This window comes from Mugil cephalus, chromosome 23 (assembly GCF_022458985.1).
Source record: "Mugil cephalus isolate CIBA_MC_2020 chromosome 23, CIBA_Mcephalus_1.1, whole genome shotgun sequence".
Lineage (NCBI taxonomy): Eukaryota > Metazoa > Chordata > Actinopteri > Mugiliformes > Mugilidae > Mugil > Mugil cephalus.
Window position 1 is genome coordinate 5117600 of NC_061792.1, and position 17895 is coordinate 5135494.

General features: G+C 43.9%; 1 protein-coding gene across 4 annotated transcripts in view; it reads left to right on the forward strand.

Moving 5' to 3' along the window:
• Nucleotides 1-17895, forward strand: part of LOC125000900 (receptor tyrosine-protein kinase erbB-4-like) — a 264556-nt gene that overhangs the window by 234755 nt on the left and 11906 nt on the right. For 2 of the 4 annotated variants that reach the window (XM_047576648.1, XM_047576649.1), the window contains exons 21-27: nt 651-812; nt 3035-3110; nt 3317-3463; nt 7649-7746; nt 7902-8072; nt 9327-9612; nt 10773-15962. In XM_047576648.1, the coding sequence (XP_047432604.1) occupies nt 651-812; nt 3035-3110; nt 3317-3463; nt 7649-7746; nt 7902-8072; nt 9327-9612; nt 10773-11611 (1779 nt within the window). In that variant the 3' untranslated portion in view covers nt 11612-15962. Of the gene's footprint in view, nt 1-650; nt 813-3034; nt 3111-3316; nt 3464-7648; nt 7747-7901; nt 8073-9326; nt 9613-10772; nt 15963-17895 lie in introns of those variants that run through there. The other 2 variants (XM_047576650.1, XM_047576651.1) reach the window with 2 other exon arrangements.

Consider the following 17895-nt stretch of genomic DNA (forward strand, 5'->3'; position numbering starts at 1 on the left):
TGTTTCCTCCTCCATACTCGCTTAGCTCATAATCAACGCTAACAAACTGACGGGCCATCCATCGTTCTCCCCCGGCCAGCCATCTTGAAAAATGGCCTCGATTACTGAGGATACATGTCGGAGACACGATCTCAGTTGTGACTCAACCAGATTTGATTTCAGCTGGACGGGTTACAAGCGCCGCGTTTCACATGTACTCCGTTTCGGCTCTTGCAGTCCGCCAATGTGGAGTGATTGAGAGCTCACGGAGTGTGAAGGTTCGAGAGTTTCTAAAAGGATATATTCTCTCGTCGTCAAACCGCATCTCAGAAATCCTGGAGCTGAGAAATATTGAGTTTCGTTTGGGGAGTTCTGATTTGAGAGGCTGTACTTCTTGCTTGTCAAAAAAAAAGAGAAAAGTTTTCATACTTTCTGGCATCTCTGAAATACTGTAAAACCTGTCTGGGGCTTTCTGCCTCTTTGTGTATGAGGTACGATGGGTATGATGAAAGATTGAGTCTAAATGTCTGCATGCGGCGTGCGGTTAATGACGATGACAGTTACGACGCTAATTTTATGTTAGAGCTGACATTTCCCCCCGCTATGAAATGACAAACGGCTCCTCTGTGACGTGGGGTTTCACGGTCGTCTCCTTCTCGTTTCCTCCTCAGGGGATGATGTACCTGGAGGAGAGGAGGCTGGTTCACAGGGACTTGGCGGCCCGGAACGTGCTGGTGAAGTCGCCCAATCACATCAAGATCACCGACTTTGGCCTCGCGCGGCTGCTGGATGCTGACGAGAAGGAGTACAACGCAGACGGGGGCAAGGTTGGTGTAAGTGGAGGCGTGTGCACGTCTTTGTGTTTGGGCAGTACAGTTTGAAGTCATTTAACACAGAAAAAGTGGTGGATGTAGCAAATACTGACAATATTGCTAATGCTGGTGACAAGGAAAGTCTCATTCATGGCAAAACTAAAGTTACATTGCGTTACCTAAAACGGGGATCTTCAATGTTTTATATATATTTATGAAATTAAAAGGTCAATTAAATAAAACAAAGCTATCCATTTTGGCCTCAGTAGTTGGCTAATGGGTGTTAGCTACACTGTTAGCTTCTTTTCTGCTAATATTGCAGAGTGCTTCTGGATTTGCAGGGAACCTGACCGACTTAGCTTGTAATATGCGGTCTTGTGATTGGCTAGTGATGTCTAATCAGCAAGAAGAGATTTAGCGACCCCGCTGCAGTACCTCCACAGACCCCCTAGGGGTCACAGACCCCCTTTTGAAGACCTATGGCCTAAAATATAATTTTTTTAAAACGGTATAGTATAGAAGTAGAAGTATAGATGTATAGAAACATCAACATTGATATTTGATGTATGTTTATAATGTTTAAACTTTAGCGCACCAAACTGCTAATTAGCATATTAGCTAATTCTTCTGACACAGCGGCAGCCCTTTTGACTCCACTACCACTTATTTATATGTGTAGAATTTCTATTCACATGTCTTTTATTCACTAACATTATTTTAGCTAACTTTAAATATGATATACTACTTTTTTTGTATTTCTTAGGCCAGATACTAGAAAATTTGCAACATCTTGCCATATATAAAAACTTGGAATTTGAATGGGACTTTAAGCCTAATGTGTTCCCTCAGGAAGCATTTTATGGTCTCAGCTCCCAGTTTCAAACAGTCTTCAAGGCAACATTGTGAATTACGCTTGATCGGGATGCATAATTTTCTTGTTTGCCAACAAAGAAGGGAGAAAAAGCGTCTTATGTCGAACATTTGAATGCGGATGCAGATCTCTCTGAGAACAGCTGAAAGCGTTAACCCACGATGCGAACGGAAGCAGTGGTAAAACGTTGCAGTTTATCTTTGCGAATAAGTTGATCACGATGAGAGATTCTGAGAGATAAACAAAAACACAGAAGCCGCGAGACTCCTTTTGGTCAGGCATACTCTGGCGAACTTTGTTTTTGCACAATACAATTTAGAAGCACTTTATCCGAACAAATAATGCAGCCACGGTTCCAATCAGTTTGTTTTGTTTGGGGATCCAGACTACATTAATCAGAAGCCCCTTCTCTTTCCCTCGCTTGAGACTTACTATGCAAATTGTCCTGATCAACTCGCTTTATTAAATTGGCTTGTTCATTGCTACATCTATTCAGCTGGCGGCCTGGAGGTAGCCATTGCATCTTGAGTTGGAGCTATTATCCCTGGGCACCGGAGGGAAGAGAGAAAAACCTAAAAAAAAAAATAACAAATATACATAAATAAACTTCATAACCCTGGTGAGTTTTGATGCAGCCATCTGAGTGATTGACTTCGTGTTGGTATCCACTGATGCCGTGATAAATGAGCGCTGTTGTCAGCACACACCTGCATGTATGCCGTAAAAATAGACACGCTCTGGGAGATAATTCGACAGAGATGAGAGTGGAGGTACCTCGCCTCCAACCTGAAGCATTTCATTTCCTCCTTTCCTGTTCATTTCCCTGCAGAGGAAGCGTGTGCGTCGAGCTTCCACACAAAGCCGGGGGACGGTGTGCCTTCACGTCCAGATAATTGCCTTGTTCGGCGGACGGCTGAAAATCCCCCCTCCCTTTACAGTCAATATGGAAATGATATGGCAGTTACGATATGACAACGTGTGCCATCGTCCTTGTCAAGAATGTCAAGGGACGCGTTGTTATCACGGGCTCACGCCCTCCCTGCTTTAAAGCTGCAGGCTATTGAGATAATGCGAGACAAATGGCCAGTACTGTTTCATTTAGTATCTTAAAAAGCTCACCTGCTATTGATGATCCCCGGGTTAGACGGAATGCAATCAATCACAATACTTGAGTAATATTGAGCAAAGCAAAATGATGGTTGAAAGCGCAGTCAATTTCCCAATATCTCACGATTGCTCCAAGTAGAGAGAGCATAATGGAAAATTGTCTGCAGTTCATGTAAATAAACAAGATGAATGGGAAGCTAATAGTTCAGACTTTTGTCCTTTTCTATTTTTTTTTGGTTTGTTTCATCTCTCTGTGTCTCCTCAGATGCCCATTAAATGGATGGCTCTGGAGTGCATCCACTACAGGAAGTTCACCCATCAGAGTGACGTGTGGAGCTACGGTGGGTGCTGAATCTATTTTGCGTCATTTACATGTGGGAGGAAAGGAGTAAATGACCTGATATCCTGTTTGCCTTTTTTTTCTTTTTTTTGCATTTTGGACGCTCATATTTACCTTGCCCTTTGTCATTATCTGTCTCTCTCTCTCTCAACTTCCCGTCTCCTCTGCCTGTGTTGGTCGTCATCTCCTAACCACGGCAAACTCCAGGAGTGACCATCTGGGAGCTGATGACGTTCGGAGGCAAACCGTATGACGGCATCCCGACACGAGAAATCCCAGACATCCTGGAGAAAGGGGAGCGCCTGCCCCAGCCGCCCATTTGCACCATAGACGTCTACATGGTCATGGTCAAATGTGAGGAGACACACTTTCGCAAAGCACAAGAATCGCACATAAAGTACCTACGTGCTAACATTCAAATATGAGGTCAAATATGGTCACATGGGAGTAGACACCAGGAGTACGTGCATGATAGGCTTGTTTCTACGTTTTTGAACATTTAGTACAAATGTATCATATGAGGCTGTTTCTCAACGCCGCACACAGTGGTGATACAAGGACTAGTGATAATCCATTGCTGGCCCATTGTTAGGCCACTGTTAAACTAGTGATGGGTCATTGTTGGGCCAGTGTTGAGTCATTATTGGAGCATTTTAAGCTAGTGTTGGGCAGTTGTTGGCCCATTGCTGAGCCATTGTTGAGCCAGTGCTGGGCCAGTGTTAAGCTGGTGTTGGACCAGTGTCAAACTAGCGATAATCCATTACTGGGCCATTGTTAAACCATTGCTGAGCCATTGTTTAGACAGTGTTGAGCCATTGTTGGGCCATTTTTAAGCTAGTGTTGGTCTGTTGTTGAGCCCGGGTTGAGCCAGTGTTGTGCCATTGCTGAGCCATTGTTGAACCAGTGTTGGGTCAGTGTTAAAGTAGTGCTGGACCATTGTTGGGCCAGAGTTTGGCCAGAGTTGAACTATTGATGATCCACTGCTGGGCTGTTGTTGGGCCAGTGTTCATCCAATGTTAAGCCAGTGTTCAACCAGTGTTAAGCCAGTGTTGGGCCGTTTTTGGGCCAGTGTTAAACTAGCGTTGATCCATTGCTGAGCTAGTGTTGGACCATTGGTGAGTCATTGTTGAGCCAGTGTTTGACCATTGGTGAGTCATTGTTGAGCCAGTGTTGAGCCAGTTTTGGACTAGTGTTAAGCTGGTTTTGGGCTAGTGTTGGCCCTGTGTTAAACAATAGTATTGCAATTGTGTCGGACCAGTCTTTGGCCAAGATTGAACGTCTGCAGTCCCAGTTCTGTCAATGTTTTTTGTTTTTTTTTTTCTTTTTAAAGGGCATGCAGAAAGCCCATTTTATCTGAACATTGAAATACACAAATGTTGTCACAACAACCATTGTGTGACCAACTGGTCAGTATTATTGAGGAGAGGTTAGCTCTCTGAATGGATTTTATAGATCTTCCTTGCCCTCATACATTTTCTGATGGTATAATATGTATCACTAAACTGTACATCCATACTGTGCACCATCAAAGTATTAGTATGTAAAAAAAAAATCAGTGGCTAAATATCCCCCTCTGTAGAACATTATAGTGGCCTGAGCCACAGGTAGCAACATTAAGTATAGCATTACAGAGCAGCCCTTCAACACCATGCCACGGAGCACATAATCTTGTTTTTTATTCGTAAATGATGTTTATACACTGCTGCAACTCGGCTTAAAGTGTCACAGATGAGTTGTAGTTTAATAAGCGGTTTTTAATATTCATCTGTTGAGATGTGATTTGCGCTTGCAGGCTTCATTTCGAGGCTAGAGGAGAGGCTGATGTATAACGAGAGGGAAAAGAGATGAACTGCTGTCGTGAAACTGGGATGAGATGCTGGTTTATGGTCTGAAACATGCAGTCCAGTCCTCATCAGGAACTCTGCCCACATCCTTGTTGGTGTCATCTTCCATCTGGACAACCACGCCTTCTTCCCGGATGACTTAACCCGGCATTCTCTCCAGCCAAAACCCGCAATCTCTTCATCGTCCATAGATTCTCCCGTGTCTTTCCCATCTTGCGCCCCATCCGCTGGCTGGATGGAGAGCCATGGTGCCGGTGTACGTGGATGCGGCGGGATCCACCCTCCCATATTTCCAGGAAGCAGTCCAGACATGTATGCCAAGCCATGCTTTGAGCTGTGCCAGATATTGGCTGCTTGGCTGTCTTTCCTCACACCAGTCTGGTCACCACTCCACCCTATCCGAAGTCGGCTATGGCGGAGTGACTTTCATTGGCGGAAAATCCAATAAAAATGACCTCACATCAGTTCCCTCCAATTGGTTTCCATGGTTCCCCGTTTTATTGCAGTTATTACTTCTTACTTTTTAAAGTTATCTCATCTATTGCTGCACAAATATCTGCATTATGAATATAGTTATTACATACGTCTATATATATATCCGTGGCTCATTTGAGGGAATATGCATTGTACTCATTGTCATTCACCCTGCACAGAGCTTAAAATGCCAAATGTGTTGAAAGTGTATGATGTGATCCAGCTCAGCGCTAGATATCAGAACATATTCCCATGACAAAAATGTTAATCCAACTAAAATGTCATAATATCTAATCTTTGCCAATGGCTTTTGACAGCACGTAAGCAACCCATGGAAGCCCTACAGCGATTTATTCTAATAACAACGCCAACTTATCGTCCTCCACCCTGTCTGTAAATCCATCTGGGGGTGCCGGGGCAATGGTATTACATGACATGCTGAGTTCAAAGGGATTCCCTTCATTGTGAATTCCTCATTTACTAGGGCAGATATGTGATAATAACTTTTTTGGACACTAAAAGTAACATACACCAAGACTTAAAGAGGCAAGTAACGCCAGCTCAGCGTCAAAGCGGTGATCAGAAATAACGACGAAGCGGCATCGTGCTACCCAGTCCAAAGCCAAACCGAGGCTCAGCTATTGTCCGCATTCGTTTTAATTAAATGTTGACTGCGAGCCGTTGTTTGTGATTTTTCTTGCGCCGCCATGCCGCGCCGCCCCGCCACCTCAGCGCCACCCCAATAAAGATGAAATAGAGTTTGATTGCTGGCGTAATTGCACCTCATTGTGGTAATGTGTCTGCGTGGGGGAGCTACGAGCGGAAATTAGATGAGCAAAATCAGGCAAGGCAAGATGACAGCATACAGGCCAATGGTACTAGTTTTAGATTGAAAGCCTGGCTGACAGAGCCAAAACCGGTAGCCTTTACATACGGGAAGCATTCATTAGACGATATATCCTGATTCGTTAAATGCTGCTTTAGTGTAGTAATCGATTTCACTGTGTTAACTGCTATATTTGAAATGAAATTACATTCCCTGGACACCCCTCTAGGACCGCTAGAAGCAGCCAGCCCCCGCTATAGCCACTGATGTAGATAATGTAAGAGAGATGTCGACACTGAAATCAGCAGCTCAGTTTGCTTACAGTCTAATCAGAGCTGAGGCACCACCTGGCGTTTCACTTCAGGGGTTTGCTGTGTTTACCACAGAGAGACAGAGAGACCTGGGATAGAGACCATAACAAAAGACACTTTCCTATTCCTTAATAACTACGTCTGAATTGCCCTTGAGCAAGTTACTTAGCCCTCAGCATGTATTGTACTGAAAGTCACCGTGCAGAACTTTTGTCTCCCTTTTGACGCAGTGAGAGTAATTACCCAAACACTGCATGACGTATGCCTCCAGTATACCTCATTCCTTTATTTTCCCTCCTGAGAGCTGTCCAACAAGGAAGAGCCCCCACCAACGGCATTATGGTTTTCTTTTTCAGGTTGGAGTTATTTTCCATGAACCATCATAAGCTTCACCTCCTATGCAAGCGGTTTCCTAAATTCTGATCATCTTTAAGAAACCCAGTTTCCCAGTTTAACTTTGTTTTTGGCATACTTTGACCGCGGTGGCCAACAGTTTTCACAGAGAAACCGCCATAAACGACCAACAGAGAGCAATTTCCTAGAATTTCCTAGAACCTTGGTTACATCTGTAACCCAGGTTTCTCTGCCACAGGCTAAAATGGTTCCCTCCCTCACCCCCACTTCAGCATGGGCAAACAAATCAGTGTTGGCTGACATTAAACACACACTAATCTCGCCACTAAGCAGATTTAAAACTCAAGTATACTGCAAAATACAGAGAGGTTTACCTAGCGCTTATTAGCTTAATCGGCACTGCTTGAACTGGTCCACTACATCGAGCCTTGTCAAACATTATAGCTTTGATTCAAATGAGCACGTTTTTTTTTTTTTTTTTTTTTTTTTGCTCATTTGGTGGACAGAATAGTGTACTTAATAGAATATGGTTGCTTACGGAACTAATGGATGTTGAATGAATTGGTGCACAATGTGTTGCCTTTCATGCAGTCTGTGGTCTTTGTGGTATTAAATAAAACTGAATCACAGAGAAATGAAAATGCATTCAAAGGTTTGTTATACATTTATCTCTATGACCTCTTCTTCTTTTTCTTACACCCCTCTCCTGCTCTGTGCTTCTCCTCCCCAGGCTGGATGATTGATGCAGACAGCAGGCCGAAGTTCAAGGAGCTGGCGGCCGAGTTCTGCAGAATGGCTCGTGACCCCCAACGGTACCTGGTCATCCAGGTGCGTATGTTTGCCTCAGCAACCTCGCTTCAGTAACAAGGCTTGCCGAATACTGTGCAACTAAATAAAGGAGTGCCACTGAAAATGACATTTAGTTTAAAAGCATTCACGCTTCTGTGGCGGCAGTTAAATGAGACGACGTGTGTGTGATTCAGGGGGACGACCGCATGAAGCTTCCTAGCCCCAACGACAGCAAGTTCTTCCAGAGCCTACTGGACGAAGAGGACCTTGACGACCTAATGGATGCTGACGAGTATCTGGTGCCTCGAGGTTTCAACATGGCTCCTCCGTCCTGCACAGCCCGGCCTCGAGTTGACTCAAACAGAGTAAGAACCCAAACATTTCGTATGTATTTTGATAGAAAAACACATCAGATCTGTAGAACCCTTTGCCATCTACCGACTGCCCTCCTCGCTGTCCTCTATAAGAGCTCAAGGTGGTTCAGAACTTTCAATGCACTGATGATCCCTCTGCTAATGGCACACCTCCATCATTTCCATCCCGGCATGTGTGTCTTAAACATGGACTGTTTAAACACTAGCTCCCCAAGGCCCCCAGTTTCATTACTCAGTGCTCCATAAGCAAATACCAGACGCTCTCTTAAAATGCCAGAGCCGTCTACTAATAGACAATGAGCGCAGGCTTTGCGGTTAGCTCTGCAGTATGCACCACGTGCCACTGGCCCGCAGCTTTGCATCTTATCCACCTTTACCACGGTGACCTACCCGTTTGCCAGCGGCTTTTTCCTCCCTGGCGACGACGCACGCAGCCCCCAAAGAACAAAGATCATAATCCAGCAAGGGTCTAGGATGGTCGAGGTCAACGGGTTGAAAATCTTTTGATTATGCAGTCAAAAAGCACCTGCATACCTAAACAGAGGCAGAGAATCATTGTAAAAACGCATCGGTGCTCGTTCGGTTATCTTATCTGTGCTGATATGCACTCACTCAAAGAGGAGTCGATAATGACTTGCTTTGAAGAAGGGATGAACAGAGGAGTTTGAATGAGGGGGAGGTTGGTTGCAACTGAGGGAAGACTGTAGGTGGACAGATATAACCCCAGGACATTTCCTTTTTTTTTTTCATTGTGTTTTGTTGCTCCGCTTCCTGTAATTGCTGCTGTAGTGCTCGTAGCTGGCGCGAGTGCAGAGGAGTTGGCCTGGATTAAATAGCCCCCGGCAAGCCAACACAACACCACAAAAAGCCCTTTGCTTCACGTGTCATGTTTTGTATTTTCTTCTGGGGGTTTTTGTTCTTTTTTGAGGTAAAGGTGTTGCAATCGTAGCTTCGCCTGGGTGCCCCCTCACAGTCCCTTAAGGCCGATGACTACACCTACAGAAGTTTTGTCAGAGAATTTTACTTGAGCAGGCAGCAGCCCGGGTTAGAAGTCTCACTTTCTTTGCCGCAGGTGGCTTGAAACTGGCATAAGCAGACTCAAGCTTTTATTATTGTTGATGTTTATGCTGTTTGTTGTAGATCAATTGAATGTAAATGTATTACCAAGTAGCTAGATGGTTCCAGAATAAACCTATATCCAAAGATAACGACATAATGTTGTCTGTCCGCAACCCTTTACTTCAGAACCAGTTTGGCTACAGAGATGGTGGTCCAAACCTTTCCGAAGGACCCATGGGAGGCGCTCAAGCTTGTTCGAATCAGGAAGCTACAGGCGGCCCAGGTCCGGCCCTTGAGGACCAGCGCTGTAACGGGAGCCTGCATAAGAAGACCCTGAGCCAAGCCGTTGGAGAAGACAGCGGAGGTCAGAGGTACAGCGCCGACCCCACTATCTTCCTGGGGGAGAGAACGTCCAGAGGGGACACCGACGAGGACGGGTACATGACTCCAATGAAGGACAAGAGCTCTTCAGGTAAAAATTACAAAACTACAGTACTTATTGATTCACTGAGTATGTGGTATTCATTGAGGGTATTTAAATTTGTGTATCAGTCTTTTATCACTGTAATAAGTGCATTAGTGTATTCTTAGGGCTGCGTATATATAGGACTTGTTTGGTATGCTGCTGGTCCAGAGTTCAAATTTTGTTTTCATATGTAAGCATGCAAATGACAATGAAGTAACTTTAACCGAAAATTATTCAAAAGTTTATAATGAGTCCAGGTAAAAAAAAAATACTGCAGCCCTGCAGGGTATTTTGTAATGATATGTATTTAATCCGCAGCACAGTATAGATAATGTTAAACCTTAAAATAACCACGCTTCATTATTTTAATTTATCAGTAATCTACAAAACGAAAGGATCACAGTGGCACCGAATTTAAAGCAATTGATTTACTACACCGCAGTCTTCTGGGAGGCCCCACAGAAACACAATTTAAATGTAAAACAAGTTCATTCTGTTTGTGCCACAAATTCCAGCATTGTGCACATTTTCTTCTCCTTTCTCATTCAGTAAATGCAATCTTTGGTTGTATGTCATTTTTCCTTGTTCATTTCATTTCATTCCATTGATTAAAATTCCCACTGAGTTTCCATCGACGGTGGTGCATGCCGGCAAGCACTACAGAGTCATGTTTTGCCTTTGATCATAATTCAGTCCATCAGCCCTGCTCTTGCAACCACCATCTTTGATTTTTGAGTAGTCCAAAAATATAACAAAGCCTGCAGCAAAACGCATCTGATGCAATGTCGAGGAGTGGAAGAGTGAGCAAAATCAATAGGTTTCGCACTCCACTATTACAGCGCTTGGAAGCACTGAAGAGGGGTCATTTGTTGGCATTTTCACCCCCCGGCAGATGGAGTTTCCTTTGCCAAAAGAACTCCTGGCAAGATGCCCACCTGGTACTGAGTGGCTGCCATTATCACCATTATCATCTCCATCTTCTCTTCTCATTAGCGAGTGATCTCTGTCTTACGCAGACTAAATTTCTATTTCCTTTGTTTTTATTTTCCTGTAGATTTTTTTTTTTTTTTTGCATTTTCTGTCTTATTCTGAACTGCTTTTCTCTTCTTCTTCTTCTTCTTCTTTACATTCCTACCCTCCCTCCTTTTTCCTGACTTGTGCTGCAGAATATCTGAATCCCATAGAGGAGAACCCGTTTGTCTCACGACGCAAAAATGGGGAGATCCATGCCTTGGACAACCCAGGCTACCACAGCACACCCAACAGTCAGCCCAAAGGAGAGGACGAGTACATCAACGAGCCCCTCTACCTCAACACCTTCCATAGCCCCGCTGATCTGGGCTTGGAGGTCCTGAGGAGGAATGGTCTGCCCTTACCTACGCAGCCTCCTTCTTCCATCTCAGCCACAACCTCAGGACCCCACCTCCCGCTTACCATCCAGACCAGCCTGCCCCACTACCCCCTCCCCACAGCCCAGCCATCTCCATCTGGCATACCTTGCCACCACGGTCCACCGGCTCACGTCCTCCACGCCCACCACACCATCAAATCTGCAGGACAACCTGGCAATCCAGGTGGCGGCTCAATCATTCAGAGCCAAACAGGAACTACTGCTCTACCCCAGGTGAGCCAATCAGGTGCCCTGTCCAGTTCAGCCACAATCGGGCACGGCAGCTTGCCAGCCTACCAGAGCCACACCGCCACACACCCCACCAGCATGCTGAAGCACGGAGGGCTGACGTCAGGTAAAGCCAGTGGGAAAAAGCTGAAGGTGACCTTTGACAATCCAGAATACTGGCAGCACAGCTTGCCTCCAAAATCATCTAACCAGGCGTTGCCCGATGGTGCCCAAGGGGGTTCCACCAACGCCAAGCTCTTCTATAAGCAGAATGGACACATACGGCCGGCGGTAGCGGAAAACCCTGAATACATGTCTGAGTTTTCCCTGAAATCTGGCACCGTCTTACCACCTCCACCCTACCGGCAGCGGAACACCGTGGTCTAGAGTGTTTCCATTTGCCAAACGGTCCCCAATCATACTCTAACCTCCAGCGATCCGAACATCCTCTCCAGGTTCCACCGTCCCACGCAGAGCGGAGCGGCCACAACCAGAGCCGCCCCCCTGAAACTCTTTCCAGTGTCATCCACTGTAGACTGTAGCAGCATCCGAAGGAGGTGGGCCGAACCAACTCCCACGCCTTCACAATATCCAGTCCAGTCCATTTCTGTTCTGTAGATAAGACACTGTGCTCCAGGTCACTGAGAATGTGGAGGTAGGCGTCGGCAGACAACTTACACAGCAGTGGACTTACCGTATCATGTTGTCCCAACCAAGGCAGACGAACAGCTCTCAACCGCGATCGCTTCAACTCGCGGGGCCTGAACTCACTGCCAGCCACTTCGGTGTCAGACTCGTGAGAGGAACGGGGATGTTTTATTGTTTTATGTTTTCCAGCACAAAGGTCTGAGGACGAACAATATCCTGTTAAGGGGTTCTGAAATCAGCAGACAGAACAAATATAATCTGTGATATGTCAAGATGTCTGGTTTTGGGGGGATAACCTTGTAGAGTAAGTGAGGTGTAAAACGTGGAGGAAATAAGACTTCAGGTTCAGTCAGAAGAGTGAGCGGCGAAGAAACGGAGCACTCATCAGTCAGCGTTTTTTGCCTCTAAAATTATACCATGTGTTCCTGAATTTTTCGTCTAATATGTGAAACTCATCTCATCCTTCTACTGTTACTGTGATACTGTGATGGCCAAAACTACAGTGAGCTCTTCTGTCACATTTGTAGTTCAACCACTTTTAAAATTGCCCAAAATTATCCAGGGCGACTACTGTTTATTTTATTTTTTTTTTGTTGTTGTTGGTTTTGCTCGTTTGCTGTCTACTTGGGAAAGCTAATCAAACTCCGCTTTTCCAACCCAAAGGCTGTAAGGGGAAAATACACTGTAAACATTTTTATAAACACTGGTTGCAGTGGTGACACCATACATTTTTATACGCTGGTTTTACCATTCAAATCACTAGCTCAGATGAGTAACTAATAACTAGTGACTTTGGGAGTGAGAATGCCGTTGTGGAAATTGCTGTATACTGCTAAATAACGCGAAAGCGGCCACACTCAAGATGGTGATTGCGGCGAGAGATGGCGAGAAAGAAAAAAATTCTGCAGAGAGATGAGGGAAAGTTCAAACAAGCCAACTAATGAAGACCTCAAGGAATGAACGAGACAGCACCAGCAGAGCACAGTAAAACAGACCACTTTTTATTCATGTTTATGTCAGTGTGATAGTGGGGTGTGTGGGGGTATGTTCACATATGAGCAAGCCAGCTTTGACCCAGGGAAAAAATGGGGAAAAAAGGTGATAGAAGTCAGTGGTAATGGAGCCAAAAGCTGACCAACGGTAGATTTAAACTACATATTTCACTGTGGAAAAGATAATGGAGTGGGCCAACTGCATGAAATAATGCAAAGCCCCATCAAGTCTGATAAAAAAAAAAAAAAAATATGGTATAAATCCTTGGTTGTTTGTCGTCAGTGCCGAGACACAGTTCATTTCTTGACCCTGTTGACTTGTGCCATATTTGCCGCATTAAAAGTTAACTTTAGGTTAACACCAGCAAAGTTTCACACAGGATCTGTACAGTAGAAGAGCGGATTTTATACTATTGGGGGTTGAAAGCTTAAAAGCTCTTGCCCACAAGTCAACAACCAATAATCTACCAAAAAAATTATCCAACATAATGTGAAAATGTACATTCTCCACCAGATTTCCATCCAATATCTGCCCCTAGGAGCTTCAGCCTAAGTGTTTCGTGCTTTTATATTGGCATTTTTTAGTTTAGAGAATGATCGAGGCCTAATATGGACATAGTCTGTAGATATTTCGCAAATCCGATCCTTTGTTCACCAAAATTTAAACCATATCTTCTGCTCTGCAACGTAGGCGACAATTGTCCTATGCTACATTTGCTAGTCAAGGTTGCTGAAAAAAGTTTTGCACCATAGTTTATTTGATGATGCGTCACATTAATGTTGGCAAACTATTTGCAACATGGAAGAAATTGTTAAACCTCCTTGTTGTTTTTTTAATTTACAATTAGATCCACTATAATACAGGGTTTATACTTCTGCGTCATTTTGATGCCATATGTATTTACGTAATGTCGTAGCCTGACATGCGCCTCGCCAGAAATTTACCTACGTGCCACAAAGCATGTTTCCGCTTCAGTATTTCCGGCTAGTTCTCCATCTCGGCAGTTTGATGAATGATTGTTTTGGATCAGTGACGATGGAACACATCAAGGAAAGGTTAACTGAGGAGGTTTGGAGACACAAACATTAGTAAGACTCGTCTTCGGCAAAAGTCGCAAAGAAAATGAACCCGAATGGCATAATAAACAAACTAGCATTTGGGTGGAGTTTTTACAGAGAGACTGACAAGCAATCAAGTATAAATGGCTTGCACCGCGTTGGCTAAGTGCGTAGGTTACGTAGGACTTACCCCTTTATTCTCAAGAGAATACTACTTACCTTCACTCCCAATGCCTCTGCGGGCAAACTGCCAACCTACACTGTTTAAAAGCACTGGTGTTGCAGCCATCATTTCTTCCGCCAAGCCATACGTACAAGTTGAAGAAAAAACTTGTGTGATGCTGGTTTGTCTCAGAGGTCTTCTTGCAATATAATCGCAATTTAGTCCTATGACTATGAGGAAAATCTTGTTGCTTTGACAAAGCTGACATGTCCCAGTCTTTATTTGTGTGTGGGGTAAATCTTGCTTTGTCATAGCTTCAACAGCTTTTCATCATTCTGCTGTGGTAGAACCCTTCTTTTCCTGTGTAGGGTATTTAATTTGTGCATTTAAGTGTGTGTGAAAGTGTTCGACCAAGTCTACCCTCACGTAAAGGCATATACACATATTTATATATATGTATATGTGTGTGTTTGTCCTCCCCACCGAGCACTTTGATCAAAGTTGCGGGTAGTAAGAAAGGATTTCCAGCGTTCATTACTGAAATATTCAGCTTGTTTATCCGGTCGTTTTCAGGAAGCTTTGGAGAAAAGTGCAAAGGAACGCATTGCGGCCAAGAGTTCATGGTTTAGGTGGTACTGACCGGCTTGAGGAATGTCCTTGTTTCCACGTTTTCTGTTCGCTTCAAACAGTATTTATAATGCCGCTTTGATGATATCATGTTTCATTGATGAAGGAGTATTTTGTAGTCCCTTTTAGAGCTCTAATTCAGTGAAATCGAGACAGCATTTAATATCAATGTGAAATATTTATAGCGCGTTGCGGCTTGTTGTTTATACGGGCCGATGGAAGCGTCTGCCAAATCTGGGTTTCGAGGAAGAAGAAAAAAGAGAAAAGGGCGACGGAGGTACAAAGAAAAGCCTCGTTTGGCCCTAAAATATACTGCGGACCCGGGCAAAATATGAAATGCGGAGGAGGCGAACGCCGGTCGCCATTTACGGAAAGGACGCGCCTGTACCTTAAGGTTTCGTTGTTTGTCATCCAGTGGCTTCGGTTTTTGCCTCGGTGTTGGGGCTGTCGTGTTACCTGCTGCTATATGTCTCGGCCTTAAACCCTCTAGTGGCTCGATTGCAGCACTTGTGTTTAAGACTGATGTATTCTGATTTGTTTTAGTGTAAGCCAAGGTGCAACGGCATGTAGCCATGTACTAAAATCCCTCCATACATCACCCAAGAAGGCAGTTACCTACCACACAGGCTGCGACTGAATCTGTTGTATAGTAAATATTACATTGCATGGTACCCAGAGTGAGTGTTTTACTGCCCTCCATCTTTGTATTGTTTTTTTTGTTTTTTTTTTTATTGTTGTTCTTATTGTTGATGACAGTATTATATTTATGTCTAACATGGGACGAAATAACTGGACATTTTTTACAGAGTAGCACAAACTCGGATTCTTTATTTCTGAAATCTTTCATTCATTACTTTGTGTGTGATACCCCTATATAGTATTTTTTAATGATTGATTTTGTCCTTATTATTATTATTATTATTATTATTATTATTATTATTATTATCGAGGATTTTTCCACTGTTGTGTCGCCTACTGTACATGATTTTTAATTTAATTGCACAAGTTCTAAATGGAGCCCATACATGTTTTAAATAATCCGATCGGCGTAACTGTACAGAATCTTTGGGGTTTCCTCCCAGATCTATCTAACACACTTCAACAACAAATGTGAATAGTATTTTTATAAAGCACTGAAAGCGGGGTGCGACGTGGTGAATTTGTAAATAAGGAGGCGATGGATTTGTATCGGACTTCTTCTCTCCTACTGCTGTTTTTCCCCTCCTGCTTATAACGACTTGTACAAAAAGAAAAAAACTATGGAAAAAAAAAAAGAGCCGTACATATTTGCTTTATGTAAGTGTACCTTTTAACTAACGGGGAGGCGGGGTTGATTTTAAAAAGCGCCCGTTGGCAATTTTCTCATGTGTTCAGTGGCCCTGTTCCAGACCGTCGTGGCTGTCCTCATGTAACGTTTCAGTTTAGGTGAACGCTGTAAAACACTGTAAAACGTGAGGGATGGGAGGGTGGGGGGAGGGGTTTTCTGGACCGTCTGAATCTCTGTTTCGCTTTCCTCCACAGCATTTCATATTCCCCTACAGCATTTCATATGCCCGGTCACTTATGAGAACACGCTCCTTCTTTCGTAAACTTTCGTAAAACCGGTGTTACCTGCTTACTTTCTACAGGAAATATTACTGAGCCAAGTCTAACAACCTCCTCCTCCTTCTCCTCCTACTTTTCCTTCCCCAAATGCAGAGCCTTCAGAATCCATTTTAATTTGTTTTGCATGCTTTTAACGGAGAGAAGGCGCCATCAGCAGCTCCTCTTCGCCTACGCTAGCTTTCCACTCTCCCCTCTCCCCGCTCCCCGCTCCCGTTTCTCCAACTCGGCCGTTGCCAACCATGTCTCCGAGTACTTTGAAACCATACCCAAAGCTTTATATCATAGAAAAACCGTTCCTCATGTTTGTTACATGAATCTGTCAAAAGTATATTTTTAATTTAATATAAATAAAGATTGATTCAGTAAAAAGTTGTTGGCTTTTCTTTTTGTGATTTTGTGTACCGAGTTAGATGGATTCTGAACCTCGAAAATTAAGCCCGAAGTGGGCGGAGCCTGCAGTCGCCATGTTGGTTGTGCTTTACTCTGCCCACACTCGGATACTCCAAATATGGACTCGGGGTCATGTTGGGAGCTAAGGCAGCTTAAAAATTGAAATCCGCCTACCCAACTCTCCACTACTGGGTTAGCTCTGGCTACCGAGCTAGGCTAATCGCTATCCGAGGTGCTAGCAGCCGGCCTTATATATAATAAATAATACATTAAATACAGTCATGATCTAGAGATTAATATCTTTAATTAAAAAAAGAAAAAATCCGTTCTGTTAAAAGTGATGGGACACATTTCCTATTTCAACATCTAGCCTAATGTTATGTCTGGATCCATACCGTCATATAACATTAATATTTTAATATAACTGAACACAGCTCAACACTTGGTATCAAACCAAACCAGGTCCATTGTTGTTACCCTAACGCTGATCGTGCAGACCAAGTAACATGAACGAGACATTAATGTCTCCTACTTTACGCGATGGATTAATATTTCCCAAACTGACACACTTTATTTAAAAGTATTATTAAATATTATTTGTGTTCTGACTTAAGTGGTGGTTTGATTGTTAGCCTCCCGTTAGCCTGGCTAACAAACTGGAGCCTCGCTGGAAGGCTAGCCTAAGGCTAATTCGATAGCTGGCTAATCGGGTAGTTAAGTTTGGCTACCAGGCTAGCTATGTTTGGCACATATAAATAATACTCCAAATTCAGTTACTGGAGATTCTTGTATGAGATGCAGCAAAGCAGACAGCTATTATTTTTTATTTAAAATGATCCGAAAGATTCCCATTAGCTTAGGTAAGGACTAGCAGAGAGACAAAGGCTAGCAGCTAGCGGCCTGTGACAGCACCCATACGTTACTTAAATGAGTTAGAAAAAAATTCACCCCCATACAGTTGGCATGAATAGTGAAATAAACCAAAGAGACCAAAACAGTTTTCTGCACCAGGCTGTAAACATGTTTATGCAGCCAGCCTCAAGAGGCCACTTGATGAACTGCATTTTTTTTTTCCCACTTCCTCATTGGCTTCATTGTTCAGCCCTGCCTGGCTGCCGCTTGGTTTACGGGAGGGTGTACCTGATATTTGCGCCTCAGCAGGGAAGTCCTCATATCCCAGGCGTCCT